General features: G+C 29.7%; 3 protein-coding genes across 5 annotated transcripts in view; 1 reads left to right on the forward strand and 2 right to left on the reverse strand.

Annotated features, from left to right (window-relative positions):
* The window catches only part of LOC136986301 (putative leucine-rich repeat-containing protein DDB_G0290503), a 39,257-nt gene extending 30,191 nt beyond the window's left edge, over window positions 1–9,066 (forward strand). Inside the window, exon 3 of the mRNA XM_067283799.1 lies at window positions 6,611–9,066. Within this exon, the coding sequence (XP_067139900.1) occupies window positions 6,611–8,620 (2,010 nt within the window). The 3' untranslated portion in view covers window positions 8,621–9,066. The remainder of the gene's footprint in view (window positions 1–6,610) is intronic.
* Window positions 1–16,342, reverse strand: part of LOC136986347 (maternal embryonic leucine zipper kinase-like) — a 261,268-nt gene that overhangs the window by 78,008 nt on the left and 166,918 nt on the right. The gene's annotated exons all lie outside the window — the stretch shown is intronic.
* The window catches only part of LOC136986300 (follistatin-related protein 5-like), a 135,556-nt gene continuing 125,861 nt past the window's right edge, over window positions 6,648–16,342 (reverse strand). For all 3 annotated transcript variants that reach the window (XM_067283797.1, XM_067283796.1, XM_067283795.1), the window contains exons 13-15: window positions 15,479–15,659; window positions 14,095–14,301; window positions 6,648–10,573 (exon numbers count right to left, since the gene is read on the reverse strand). In XM_067283797.1, coding sequence (XP_067139898.1) covers window positions 10,209–10,573; window positions 14,095–14,301; window positions 15,479–15,659 — 753 coding nt within the window. In that variant the 3' untranslated portion in view covers window positions 6,648–10,208. The remainder of the gene's footprint in view (window positions 10,574–14,094; window positions 14,302–15,478; window positions 15,660–16,342) is intronic.

The following is a 16,342-nucleotide window of genomic DNA, read 5'->3' on the forward strand; positions in this document are numbered from 1 at the left end:
ACGAGTAGCCTATAAAGGAAGGTCAGGTTGTCTAAAAGTTTTATTCCCGAACACACAGTAAAATGGTGGTTTTCATAAAGAATTTTTGAATCAACTGTGTTTTTCTTTTACAAAAAAATATTATATTCACTTAATTACTGCTGGGGTAACACATACCTTCACATGCGTCAAATCGAAAGTGTTACACTGTGAAAACTAAGTATTTGGTTTCCCACATCTAACAACTTTTGGTATTTTCATTTCTGATAGTACTTTCTTAATTCTAATAATTTTTTTATAAAACTCACTATTTGAAGACATACTTCCTATGTAGTTTATAGGCATTCTGATAATGTTCTTAAAATGGGTTTTACTAAATACATTTTTAAATTTACAGTTAATAATGCCAGGTATAACAATTACTGCAAATTTGTATGCTTATAAACCTAGGCAATGCTGGATGTAACAAGCTAATGTGTATATATAATTATACAGGTATACCTCGTCTTATGTCTGTAATTGGTTCCAGGAGAGGCGAAATAAGTCGAATTTACTTGTGTAGTTACGACATAAGTCGAAACTACGACTTACGTCTTAACTAAACGCCAATAATGAGCCGCTAAATAAGACGACAACACAGAAACACAGATGTTTTCATGTTTCGTTCTCTAGGATTTATGATTATATTAACATTTATTAAAATATGTATATTTACAGTATAATTTTATGTGCTTTTAATGCTTTCCTAGTGATATTACGACTTCAATGTTTGTGGCGGACGGATTTAAAGTCGAATAAACTGACTTAAACTTGATTTTTATTTTTCCATATACTTTTTTGACAAACGACGTATAATCGGGAACAACGTAACTCGAGGTATACCTGTATATATAAGAAATTAAACATTGATTCATTAAAATTAATTGAACAAAAATCAAACCCTTGCAGGATTATAGAAACCAAGATATTTAAGAATGAAACATTTTTCAAGGCCTTTTTGAAATGTGTCTAAAACGTTTCATTCTTAAATAATACATGATTGATATTTGAATCAGTATTATTTTTTTTCATTGCCAGTAGGAATGCTCTATTTTTATTATGGAAGTGACACTGTTAAATGAAATTCTAAAGAATTTGAGTAATTTAAACTTGTATTGTAATATTTTGTGTTTCATTCCTGGAATATAACAATTAAATTAAATATGCTTCTAGCCCCAAACTTAACGATGCATTAAGTTGTTAGCCTATTATTTACGGCTATAATTAAGCCGTTTTAATTACAGCTATAAATAATAAGCTAACCATCTAATGTATATGAAATATGTATTTACTTGACATTTGCATTCGAATTATAAAAAAAAAAACTAACAGGAATCCATTATAATCAACAATTTTATTTAATTAAAATACAATAAGCTCATTTAAAATTTGGCAGTCTACATAGATTATCATTTATAGCAAATGCTTTCCAGATTTGCTTATGATTCATGTCTACCAGTTCTATGGTACCATGACTTTCACCAGTCCTCTTATTCAATGGTTTATTTCAATTTTGGATCTGGGTCCTAGGGTGGCAATTTATCATTCATAAGGCTTTCAAACTTCAACTGGAAGGGTTAGGATTAACAGTGAGGGTAGTACTGTATCAACCCTCCTCATGGCAATCTCATTGGCTATTATAAAACTCTTAACTTAGCAACAGTCATATGTTAGAGTTTATTCTTCTTTTAGTTGGTGTATTTGTTGAAAGCTGTCAATCAGCATAAAGTAATGAACTGGATGGTTAGAATAATCTGTCTCATAATGAAGTAATAGTAAAATAATAGTAAAAACAGATTGGCACTAAAAGTTGGTAGAGGGTGCTATGGTCAATATTGACAAAACTAATTTATTGATAAAAAAAACATGTAAAATGTCTTAAAGGTGTAATTAGCAAATAAAGCAAGAATTCACAGTAGTGATGAGCAACAGGTTGTTAAACAGTTAAGAAGAACTAAATTGCTAGATGGCATGCAAGTGGCCTATATTTGTTGCTTGCCTTCCATAGGCTTAACATTGTATCTTTGCCACTCCACCACACCTGAAACATTGCACTTTTCTCATGTCTTTCTTTAGAGGCATCATTTACAGCATAAGGGCTTTAATTTGATACCTGAATCATAGTTTGAGTAAACAGATGGAGCTAAAAATAATTCTGTCTCAAATGCTCTTTAAATTAGTAGTAGATTAGTGTGTTAAAATTAACTACATAGTTTCCTATCATGTATGATGGAGAACTGTTTAGTTTATGGTCCAGCCTTTTTATCCCAGTCAGATCAGTTGGAGCACCCTAGTTAACATATATTCCCATTGAACACTACTTGCTTGTCGGACTGTGACAGCAATTTTTAATTAGTTTGCAAATATAAATGTGGAAAACTAAACTCAAAAGCTGAACATTGTTCTGGCTGTCTTTCAGTTGCAGTCAATCAAGAAACTATGTAGTAGATGGAAAAAATGGTTACAGAAGAGGCACATTGAGGAAATTGCTGCAAGCCTTTGGATTATTTCATATAATATTAATACCATTTTAAAAGATTATTTGAAGTTTAACGAGATGTGCCAGATGGGTCTTACACTATTGATTTCTGAGCAATTGGAGGTGAGAATTGATTAGTGCACATTCTGCTTCAAAAACTCTCAAATGAGATCTTGAAATAAGTTAATGACATCCTCACAAGTGATGAAACTTGGTTTTTGAATTGTAACAATATATTAGAGTGTCAGTTTAAGGTTTGATACTTCAGTGATGAAAAGCCAACAAAGATTATGCAAACAAAGTGTTACAAAAAAATTTGGGTTACTTTTTTTATTAAAACCAAACATATTAACAATTCCTCCTTGATAATAGAACTGATTAATGAAGATACAAATGTTTTCAGTCTTATTTTAAAAGAAACTGAAAATGTTTGTATATTCACTAGGGTTTCTCATTTTTCGGTCTTTTGCTTGTCCCGGGATTCCGGGATAAAAGTGAACTGTTTCCCGGGATCCCGGCAAAACCTGGGACAAAATTAATTATTTTTAAGATATACAAAATATCATGAAATCAAATGATATAATTTTTTCATTTTTTAAAATAATTTAATATGGTCTGTAACCTCCAAAAACATATTAATAATGCTGTGTTAAGATATATATTAGAAATTACCTTTTGAATTACGTAGAAATTTTTACAAATAGAAAAAAATTTATTAAAGTTTGCTGGAAACTGCATACAACAACAAAGATGCCTTTTGAATTGAGTTGAAAATTAAAAAAAAAAAAACAGATCAAACTTTTAACTTAGAAGGTAATTTTTGTTTTTTTTAAATAAAATATTATACAAAATATTGTAAATTTTTATAAGATTTTAAAAAGCAAAGATGGTCAATACTCTGATCACTCAATCTAATTCTGATTTCAGTAATGAAAAGTCTTGCTACCGAGAATGCCTTTTTCCGATTCAATTGATGCGATTGGAATTGTGTTTAATGCATTTAAGAGAAGACAAATATGTGTTTTTCATCTGTGTCCTGAAAGATTTCTACTTTTTGAGATTGTAGTACTTCTTTTGTTCCCTAGTATTCTTGATTTGTCTACCTCGACTGTTTTAATAGAAACATCATAGCTATACATCCACCAAAGCCAAATTATCGCGCTAGAGTCGGCTATAATAAATAAATAATAAGACAATTTGGCACTAGAGCTTTGGCCATCTCTTACTAAACTTAATAATTATAATTAAATTAAATAAATAAATTTTAATAATTTGGAACTGGAGGAAAAGAAATCGGCCCGAAGCGGGACTCTAACCCGCAACTTCTGCTATCCGTGCAGACACGTTACCAGTTACGCTACCCGGACCTTCGGTCCGATTGCCTCCTCCAGTATATATAAGCTAACACGACGACCATCAACAGCCATTACATCATAGCCCGATAATTTGGCAGTTTGTTTCTTTAAAAATCAGATTATGAAGAAAAACTTTATACTTGCTGACTTCGTACTCGTTTGTATCCTTGCCCAATTTGCACAACCTGGCATTATGTAGTTATTGAAGCTACTGGGCATAGTTAAAAATTAAGACAACAATAAACAATTATTCCAGATATTACTGGTATTGAGAGTCCTGCCACAAATAAGCTATGTATTGATTATTGATCATTTGTGATGTGCCATAATGAGCAAATTAAAAAAACTAATAAGTAGTTTAAAATTAATAAATACAAATGTATTCTGACAGTTTGAGTTAATTATACTTTCTATTGTTAAAATTTTCTCAATTTTAACAAATAAGAAAAAAGTGAATTTTTAAGAAATTTGCAGGATTTCCCGGGATAAGAAAAATTTCCCAGGATATTTCCCGGGTTAAAAAAACAACTGGGATCCCATTTGAGAAACCCTTTGCATTTAAATTTCTTGTGTAAGCCTGATGCAGTTGTCTGAACAAAACTGAAAATGTTTTATGAAAATTAAAACATTTTCCTGCTGGAAGATGTTTAAGGTTTGTTGCATGCTATTGGATGTTCTTCAGTACTCCAAAAGTTTGAACATCTGGTTATTTTGTGTACCTAGTTCCTTAATTACTTTGTTACTCAAAAACTAATAAAATATTCTGTTAATCACATACTACATTCTAATGGAGAAATTAATGTGTTGTCTGAACTGTTCCCATTGTTCTTTGATAACATAATACAGAATATAGTATATATTATCAAACATTTGCAAAAGATATAGCTTAAAAACTAAAAATTATATTAGAACTTGAAGATTATGATTACAAGTAAATATTCTAAATATCAAAAACTATTGTTTAAAAGACAGTTTGAAAGTGTATACAGGTTATGAGGTAGGGTAGGTTATATGCTAATTTTAAATTGCAATTACAAACTCAGTAAACAGCTTTACATTTGTCTAATATCATTAATGGATTTTCCATATTTCTAAATATGCTCTTATGTGCCACAGACCTATTCATCTATTGTTGTGATATCTCCCCTGAATCACAAAATGATGCACATGCATACCTTACCTTTAATTATGTTCCATTCATTTTCTTTACATTCACTCCATGCTTTGGTGCTATTAAACATGCATCATTTATTTAATCATATGCTTTCAGGTTCTGATAATTCATTTTTTGTAAATTTTTTTTCCAAGACTTTGTGCTACATGTGTAAAAAAAAAAAACCCCCTATGTAATAGTCTTGTAGAAAAGTTCTGGAAAATAGCGAGGTTGAGGCCGAAGTTTTAAATGTGAAAATGTGTACATTGGACGTTCAGCGCCGCTTTCTTGTAAGCCTAGAAGTTTGGCAATGATGTTTGGAAAGTCAGTGGAATCATGCCCAACATTCCAAATGCCATTGTCAAACTTCTAGGCTTACAGGAAAGTGGCGCTCAACGTCCGACATACATGTTTTTGCGTTTAAAACTTCGGCCTCAACCTCGCTAATAAGTGAGTTATCAGAACTTAAAAGTGATAGAGAAATGACAATTTTGATTAAATGATGTAAGCTTCAGTCAAATAAATATTTTATAAATTGAATTTTATCAATTTTTATTAAATATTACAATCATTTTTGTTTTCATTAGCTATAGATGCTGGGTATAAACAGTTGTCTAGTATTGAATTTATTTATAAAGTGCAATGCATGTGAATGCAAATTACTTTTATTGAGCTATACTCTTTTCTTACATAATTTAAAGTCTATTTTCTTACAATATATAATTTGGAAGGTTTTTTTTTCACTTTGTTCTTATGAATATTCTTCTTGAAAACAAAGATGTTTGCATAATTAAAAAATGCTTAATGAAATATTGTCTTTAAAAGTTAAACACTACACACACAAACAACATACAACAGGAACTATAAAAATCTACAAATGGTCACTGTTTGCTTTTGTAGATTTTTGTAGTTCTTGCTGGATATTGGTTTTGTGTGTAGTGCTTGTGTATACCCAGTTTGAGTCATTGAACTGTCTTTATAATTTTAAATAAGTAAAATTTAGATTTACATTAATTCTTTATTTTCATATATCAATAAAAGTATCAATTTGAATGTTGTTTTGAAATGTTTTGTAAAGTTGGAAAGATATTGTAAGAAAAATCTTATTCTTTGCAGTTTTACACAAACTGCAAATGTTATAAAGTTTATAGTATTCATTTCCAAGAATTGAGATATACACTATTGAATTGAGATTTTACACTGTTGTAAAGTAGTATAACTAATTTCGGTAATTAGGTTCAACACAAATTTAAGGATAAAAACATGATAACTTTTCATTAAAATTTAAAAAGATAATTTAGTAATTTACTAGGAAAATCTATTAAAACTTAAATGTATGTATAGGTATGTAAAAGAAGAAATTCTGTACATTAGGATAATGCTTTATCCAGAATTCTAGCTATTATATTAAAAGATTTTAACACACTGTTGTATTCTTACATTTTGTAATAAGAGAACTGATAACTATAATTTTATAAGTTAACTAAGAACGGCTTATTACTTACGTTTTGAATGTTAAAATTTAGTGTAACTTAAATATATTTTAATTATAGCTTTTTTTTAAAATTAAATCTTATAAAATAGGTTAATTTGTTAATTTTACAGGAGATACATAGGCGATTGAAGTTATTAGAAGAATCACAAAATAATGTAACTTCGGCTGTCCAAGCAATTAAATTTCAGATGAATCTTGCTGAGTGTAACAGTCATGCTGTAAGTTTGCCAATATTAATGCAATCTAAAGATTCAATTTCTAATAATGTGAAATCTGATAAATTAGAATTACATAACTCATTTGTAACTGTGTTTTCAAATGAATTGCCGTCCAACAAGAAACATGATACTGTAGAAATAAACAAACAAGATAGTTATAACAATTGTGAGAAATCTGAGTTTGTGAAAGATCATGCAGATCTAAAAGAGAATGAAATAAAATTTCAATCATTATGTGAAGTAACTGACAAACTAATTACAGACTGTGATAAACAAGATAGTGGTTTGGAATCTGACCATGGACAAGGAGGCAACCATCATACAAATTCTGTTGGAATGTTCTCTGATGATATAAAAAATAAGAAGAAAGATCAAGATGAATTATTAGTGCTCCTAGATATTATAAAAGAAAAAGGAATATCATTAAGACAGGAAGTAGATGATTTAAAGGAATTAACGAAATCAGATATTGAGCATAACTCTGTTTCTGTTGGATCTGAAGTAGAGAAGGAAATGGAAAGATTGAATACAGAAAAAGAAAGCTTGCAACAACTCATTGGAGAAGTTGAAGATGAAAAGTCAACTATGAAAAACAAATTGTTGTTTTTAGAGACAGCAAGTCAGGAATTAAAACAAGAAAATAAAAAACTGATAGAGAATTTAGAATTAGCCTTATCTGAGAAACAACAATTAGAAATGAAAATCCATAGTCTTCACATGCAATTTGTAAAGGGAACTAGCACTCCGAAAGCTGAAAGCTGGCCACCACTGAGGTTTGCAAATTCAGAAAAATCAAGAAAGTTGGAAAAAGATAGTAGTAATATCAAGATATCACATATTCTTAATGAAACTAATACATTAGAATTACAAAGAAAATTACTTTTGTATCTTATGGAAAATGAAGTGTTGTATGCTAAATTATGGCATGCAGAACAATCACTCTTAACTCGTACATCTGAATGGAAGAAAACTGAAGTTAATCTGCATTCTCGTCTTCGTCGTTTGGCTGCAGCAAAAGATGAATTACAAATTAAATTGGGTGAAAATAATTTGGAATTGACTGCAGCTCAAGCAAAAGTAGAAATGTTAGAAAAAGTTTTAGGAGCAGTTACACAAGAATCTAGAGATGCATTTGATTTTGGATATTCAAACAGGTCTTCATTTAAAGATATGTATAGCTTGCCAGTTTTAAGAGAAGGAGCAATTAAAAAATTTAACCCCATTTGTAGAGAAATTAAGCCATTTTCTAATCAAAGTACTTTTGTAGATATCAGTTTAGTTCATCCAGAAAAATGCCAAAAATTAAGCAATGATATAGAACACTATGAATATATGGCTGCTAGCACAATAGAAGCAAATGAGCCTCGTTCATCTACTCCCTGCCCTATAGAAAATGAATGGGGAAGTTGCGCCACTAATTCAACTCTGATAACAATTGAAAATAATACAATTACTGACACCTCAACAAGTAAAACAACTGATAAAGAACTATCAATTTTGGAAAGTGATTATACTCCAACATTGAGTCAACAATTATCAAGAAATGAAGTTCGGACAGAAAATCATTCCAAAAATAGTCTTTCTGACTTTAGCAATGGAAATGAATCATCTATATGGGAAAGTATGAGTAAAGAGCACACTCCCATGATACATAATGGCTTCTCAGTTTCAGCTTTAAATAGCTCTTTAAATACCAGTGTCATTAAAACTGTGTGCCAAAACGACAATCAGTTTCCTACCAACAATGAGAAGACTAATGCAATACAAGCAGCATCATTAAATATGAATGGAGAATATGATTTTGGCATGCATTTGAAGAATTCTGCAGACATTCGTCAACAAATTCAGGATATTTTAGATCATATAACTGGAATTACAGCAGCTGATGAAGCACTGGTATGATCCAGTGAAGGTAACTTATTGTAATGTGCTTATTTTTGCCTTCAATATATTCTTTATTTTTAAAAAATAGAGAGTATCAAAGATAGAATTGTATAAATTTTATTTATTATGGAAGAAAAATATATATTGTATAGGAAATTTTATTTATAAAGTAATTTCCTGTGTGTTTCTTCTTATCTACAATTATGTCGAGTCAGATTTTATTTTGGAGAAAACTGTGATAAGATAGAAGTAAGGTTGTTTTTACATGTGCCTTTTTCTTTTAAATTACTATTTTATATATATTTACATCAAAGATGAGCCATTTAAAATATTTTTATCTGTGTCTTAATGTGAACTGTCTTGTATTAAAACCAAAGAGTATTCTGTGCTTGAATGTGTAATGTATATAAAAACTATATTTTAAGAGTTAATGATTCACTTACGAATAAAGAAAATTACAAGAATTTTTTTGAATGGTCAACTTTATTTCATCTGCATACATGATGATAAGACCATCGTTTAAATGCATAATTTGGCTGATTAGATGTCAGCCCATTAACACTCAGAGCGATTGATATTTTAAAATTGTTTCAAAGTAAGGTAAACATCTGGTTATGATTTTATAAATGCAAAATTAATGTCTCTAAAAAAATCCATAAAATATTTTTAAACTTATTTGTTTGTACATTACTTATAAAAGTTGACGCTCCTCAGTTTGTTTATAATTTATTATACTATTTTATTTATTGAACTAGACATCTAGACTAATGACTTTGTGACCTTTTTAGTGTGGGCATTCCCATTTGGGGATTTAAATAATGACCATCTAAATAGATATAAATGACATCTAAACAGTTTTGACACCTTGGTATTTTTTAATTTTTTAAAGCTTCATTTCTTGATGTTTCCCAAATTGCCTACAAATAATGCAAAATTTTGTAGCTGTACATGACGAAATAATGGATCTTCTGAAAATTTAAAACACTCTTAATTCCTATCACTAACAGATCTACTGATAGTAAAATTGAATCAACTGACAAACATATAATTATATAGAGGTCTGCAAATAAATGTGATGAAAGTTAATTGTAGATTAAATCACATGAAGCCGTTTCTGAAATTGCACTGCATATTTGCAGATCTGTGATGATTTAGATTATTTATACATATTTTAATCACTACAAAAATCTGTACAGAAACCTCTATAGCAGTCAACAAAAAAATTCAAGTGCATAATTGCACAATTTACACAAACACAGAACCAACACTACTATTGGACCAATAGCAAAATGTCTGACAGGCACTAAAGAGCCTGAATAAGGAGAGATCTGTACATGTCCTATACAACTTGGGTTGGCAGACTAGATGTGGCACCATAAGCCAGGAAGAAGTTGCAAGGAAAAACCATTTAAGACCAAATGAATAAAATTGTACAATTTGTGAATGAAGATAAAAATGAATAGTCAGAGAGAATTATGGTTTAGCAGAAAGATTACAAACTTCCTGCTATATAAACAGCATTTAAGTTATGATGCGTATGTTACTGGCTACTTCTCACAAAAATCAAATGTGATTTTGTAATTGCTTTGATTATGTCTGTTCATATTCATGGTGACTTTACCCACACCATATTGCGAGGATGGACAAGATTACCAATTTCACAATTAACAGTTAATGTCTTTCCATTGACAACAAAAATTGCCTCGTTGGCTGTGGTAACCATGTAGGTGCCAAATACTCCTGCACTTTTTATTGGTCTGTTGGTATTACCCCACATAGCTAATCGTGGGTCCATTGCACGTCCGACGCTAGTTATCATTTCCACTTTGCCATCAGCAAGGTTGACAAACAAGATGTCTTCTTTAACAGATGAACTGGCGTAGAGATCGTAGCTATGAGTAGTTCTTGAAGGAAAAAATGTTATATCGCTGATTTGCAAAGTGGTCTTGACATCAAATAAGAATTTTAAGCCTGAAAAATAATACAAAGATTTTAATAAAATGGGAATACTTTTTAAACACAATTATTTTTTGGTGCTATATTGATTGATATATAAAATACAAATTTTAAAATAATTCAGAAAATTCATATATACATTATCAAGTTTGTTCATACATACACTGTGCTCTATAAATGATACTGACACTGTATTGTTTGAACTAAAAATGAAAATGTTTACGTAATCTGTTTTTTCTGTGTTCTTGGTAAAAGATGTCCAATAAGTGACCAAATTCTGAACTTATTTTATTAAAGAAAAAAAATTTACAGGGATTTGGAGTATAAGCAATTCTTTTACTACTACCTTGATTCATAAACCAAAAAATTTTTGGTACAACATTGTTCCAAATTTTAATTGTCTGGAGTTACATGTTATGAATACTTGCATAGTTAATTTAGTTATTGCCTCTTGTTGTTCTTATAGAAGAGATGTTCATTTTCAAGGACATTCAAAGAAATAACACCTAAATGCAATTTCCAGCAAATAAGTAAACAAATTTACTGGTCAAATGTTTTCGGCCAAATTTATCGGCCTTCATCAGGAAGAATAAAAAACACTTCATTAATCGAAAACTGCCACAGTGTGTTTTGAAGGTTAAAAAAATTGGAATGTGGCAATGTTTGATTGATAGAACTGTTTTTTTATTCTTCCTGATGAAGGCTGATAAATTTGGCTGAAAACGTTTGACCAGTAAATTTTTTATTTCTTGTTTGCTGGAAATTGCATTTAGATGTTATTTCTTTGAATATTAAAGTTTCAGTTTGTATGTGCTGTTTTTTTTTGTTTAAGGACATTCCAGCATAATGCTGTCAAGGCAAGTTGTACTGAAAAGGAATCACTAAAATATAGTGATTTGAAATGCATATATACTAGGGTGTGAATGAATAAATGTTGCAGTAACTAAATTAACTATGCGAGTATTTGTGAATCCAGACAATTGAAATTCAGAACAGAATATTGTACTAAAAATTTTTTGGTTTACAAATCAAGGAAGAAGCAAGAGAATTAAATAAAATAAAATTATAAGCAAATACAATCTGTGTATTTATTATTTGAAACCAGGATTCCAGTTTCCAATTAAATTTGATATATGATGATAGCGAATTCTCAAAACCAACACAGTCAACTGATGAAATGCTGACAAAGCTAAAAGGACTTCACCTGTCAGCTGTGTCAGCATTTCACCAGTTGAAAAGCCACAAACAACAATCAATAGTTTATACAACATTTATAATTGGGATATGTTATTTTTAAAAAAGGAGTTTAAAACATCAGATCCTTGCTGGGAATATATGAATTTCCTTGATTTGGAAAAAGCCAATAAAGGTCCTTGAAAACAGATTTCTTGCTTCAGAAAGGAGAATACAGCTTTCTGTAAAGCATGAGTCTTACTATCTAAAAAAACTGTTTGTGTCAATTCATCAACCCCCTCAAAGGATTGGTAAATGAACTATATGGAACTTGGAAGATAGCATTCAATTATACTATTTTTTGCCTATTGAAGTAATGAAACTGGAAAGCTTTAGACAACATTTTTCCTTCTCTAATTTTTCTATCGATTAAGTTCTGAAAACAAACTTTTCTGTCTGTTGTAGAAATGGTAAAACTTTGTGAACAGCAAGGTTTAGCCTTGAGAGGCACAAAGAAAGGTGATCAAATAACAACTGAAGTGCCTGCTGTAAATGATGGCAAATTCTGAGCCTTTTCCAGTATTGAGTTACAACAAAATAACCTAAAAAATTTTAGCTCTTTTTATATTAAAATGGTTAAACTTATACTAAATATTATGTTGTTTTTCTTAAGCAAATTTCCCATAAAATTAGCTTTTGAAACACTTCAGATGTTAATAAGTTAGTACAGAAAATGGCTGTTATTGCCAATTCTCTCAAGAAAACAGTTAAAATAGACGATGTAATCAATAGATTGATTGAAAGCCGCTTTCTACTTGAGGGTGCAAGTTACCTAGTGGTTGCTAAATGCTAAATATCATTATCCTGGACAGGCATATATAATTGAACTGACTTATCTGCTTTTGCTTGCTTGGTAGCATGTTCATGCAACTAGTCACTGGACTGACACACAAACATAACCTTTGCCACATTCTTTTACTATATAACAGCCTAAGGACATAAATACACATTTCTGGTCAAGATTTTATAGGCTTTATACATGTGACAAACTGCATGGAGAAAAACCTAGCCACAATTGAAATCAAATTTTTGCAAGAAAATGATATTGTTCCATCCTATCATTGAAATAAAGATGTATCAGAGGCCACAAGTGGGAAAAAGTGCATGGAGGTTAAGCTTATGTTCAAGAAGTCCCACACTTTCTTAAGGCTAAGAGCACAATGAACATAATCTTGCTATAAATTTTTCAATGGTTTCCATTTAATATATATTGCAAAAATTTAAATTGGGTGTAAAACATGGAAAAAGATAAAGAATTAATTAAATTGTCATTTTTCTTTTTCATAAAAGTTTTTAAAAATTTAAACAAATTGTAATCTGTTACCTATAAAAATAACATTAACAGGAAATTGGTTACTAATTTGTCACTTGATCTGTTAGAGACCTATGATTATTTCTTAACATCCTGTATTTATTTGAAAAAGCAAAATCTCTTATAATGGTTACAACATTGACATTAAGTAAGAAGCAGCAACACCAGAATAATAATTCCATGTGACAGTGTTTATGGCTGTTAGATAAAACTGTTAAGAATTTCATCATGTTTAAAGAATCTAGATTTAATATATTGTTTTCAACTGTGTTCCCTCAAAGACAGACACAAACTTTAATAAAGCCAACTAGTGACTCTATACAAAACTTATGAATTTGTCTTTGTTGAAGCATTTAGGGTACATAACAGAAGTGATAATGTGGCAAAGAAGAATTAAAGATTTCTTTATATTTAATAACCTTCACAATATAAGAATTAAAGATTGTAGTGGAAAGAAAGGTGATCTCATCTATCAAGCACTGGATATTTGTGAAGGAAGTGAAACATTTTGATTTTTAAGTTTTCTTAAATTGGTAACAGGCTCAACACTTTCTCATTGACAGCAGAAAGCTCATTCTTTAGTCTATGCCAGCAAAAATTTCAGATACTTGGTTATTCTCATATGAGAAATTTCTAAATGGCCTTGCTTTGCTAAACATCTCCCTAGTGAGAGTTTGTGAATAATTTTTGCCAATTCAGACATATTTACAAAGTAAAACATTAATATGGTACTAAGTTGTTATTTTGTACCTATTCAGTTCTCCTTTGTCTACTGTATTATTCTATTAATTTTTGTAATACAATAAAGTATATAAATTACACTATAAAAAATACAGTATGTATTTTAAACCTCTTAAAAAACTGAGCACAGGCCTATAAAGAAGCATTACAAATCAAACTTTCAATATTTAGTATGATGTGTATTTGATATATAGATATGTTTTTTTTAAATAATGTACTGAAATATGCTGTACAAAGTTCATTTTCTTACCATATTCTGTGATTTCTTGGACTACAATTATGACACTACTGTTACTTCTTTCCAATGTAACAGCATACCTAGAATCTGGAGAAACTCTAGGCTGTCCAAATAAGTTGGTTTTATGTTGAAGCACCATGTCGGTCAAATAATCCAATACAATCTGTCCTGTAGGTTTGTTTGTTATGGGTTCCACACATTCCAAAAGGACAAATCCTCCTATGTAGAAAAAATTTATTAGTAATACAGAGAGCAATTTGAATAACATTTTGGTGTTTTTTTCCTGTAATGATTAAAATTAAACTCAACATGAAAACACTGTTCTTATATTCTTATTCAAAACAAACGAATAGTCAAATTAACTTAGTATGCTAGCATTGCATGGTTACTTAATTAAACAATTCCAAGTCAAATAGATATCTGACAGAATACATTGTAGTCATAATGAAGACAAATTGGATTATTCTATTTTTACATTTAAATTTGATTAGCAAATTGCTTTCAGGATCAATAATAAGTTTTATTTTGTAAAACATTATCTAAATAGAATTGTAAACTAAACATTTAGTAGAATAGTATTTAATTTAATCTTTTATAGCAACATTGGAATAATTCAGAAGAATAGTTAATTATCAGTGAAGGTATATATAAATAAATCATTAGAGTTATAGAATTTGATTCGTTTGATAGCATTCAATGTTTGTTGTAAACAATTGGAAAACAAAATTTATGAAGAATTTGCAAATTCAATTACAATTTCTTCTATTGTAGTCGTATAAATTGTTTCCAAAGATTTCTTATTGAAATTTGCATTAATTGTTAATTACAATATAAAGCCATAGTGAACAGCCTTTTTCAAAAAAGCATGCATAATAAGGGGCTGTCCATAAATGTCATCCACACAAAGGGAGGGAGAGGGTTGAACTTCAATGGACATCTGTTTTATTTCATTAAATTTCATACAGTTTATTAATAAAATGATAAAGGTTTTGAGGGGGACTGAGTTTAGTTGGAGTCTGAAGTGGCGAAGGGATTAAGAAAACTTGGACAAACCGAGACAGTGGGGGAGGGGGAGTAAAAATTTCAAGAAAAATGATGTAATTTATGGACAATCCCTAATTTATAAATATAATGAAATTTTATTTATTAATGAATTATTGTTAAAGATAAATGCTAACATGTCTAAAAAATATCTTTTCATACAGTAAATTAGCATGTTCTACAAAACAGTTCTAGTTAATATAGAATTGTCTTGAAATAATCTATGTACAAAATAATTTTCATTTGAATAAAGATTTTGTATCAAGAAATATCATAATTTATAGCTTCTTTAACTAGTAGTTCAAATAAACAAGTTACATCTATTACTACAATTTAAAATAAAATTTCAACTTACCTAATGATGAAAAATCAGCACTCTTAGGAGCACAATTGTAAGGAGTTAAATCAACTGTTTTACTATATTTCATTCCTTGTAAATCCAATTTATACATTCCACGTTGATTAGTATGCACGACATATCCATACTTCCATCCATGGCCTAAGTCTTGAACAGGTGGTATAAACAATCCACTAACCTAAGTTAAATGGTTAATTCAAACAGCTTAATTAGTTATGATAAAAACAAAATAAAATTTTTATACTATTGTGGATAAATAAAACAATTACAGTAAAACTTCTCTAACTTGATGTTCGAAGGGGCAGGAAAAAACTTTGAGTTAGAGAACAATAGAGTGAAAAATGCCAATTCTGAATAGATTTGTATTTTTCTCTCTCTTGCATTATATAAAGAAGTCTTGGATCGTTTAAATAAAAAATTATCAATGAAAATTTTGCTGAAAAGTGTTACAATGTAGCTAATGGAATCAAACAGTTTTTTAGGTACATCTTGCTGAGATAAAGTGAGAGATTCTACTACTATGAACTGGAATGTTGCCTGCAAATGAGTGGTGGACATTAGATAGTTCTAACTGTCTGAAAATTTCCTGAAAATCTGATAATTAGGATCACTTTGGATAGAATAAATATTAAAATTCAGGGAAGTTGAAAGTAACATAAATCAGTATTGGGGAACCACGAAAATCTTTGACTTGGAGAAAATTTGAGTTGAAGAAATTCAAGTTGAAGATGTTAAATCCCTATGCTATTCTATTGACATCAACCAAGTGCTTCATTTTCAACTTCTTAGAGAAGTTTTACTAGATTAAAATTTTTTGATTAATTAGCTAATTCATACAATTCTTGAATTTTAACATTTAAA

The sequence above is a fragment of the Centruroides vittatus genome, unplaced genomic scaffold (assembly GCF_030686945.1).
Source record: "Centruroides vittatus isolate TY-2023 unplaced genomic scaffold, ASM3068694v2 scaffold_1015, whole genome shotgun sequence".
NCBI lineage: Eukaryota > Metazoa > Arthropoda > Arachnida > Scorpiones > Buthidae > Centruroides > Centruroides vittatus.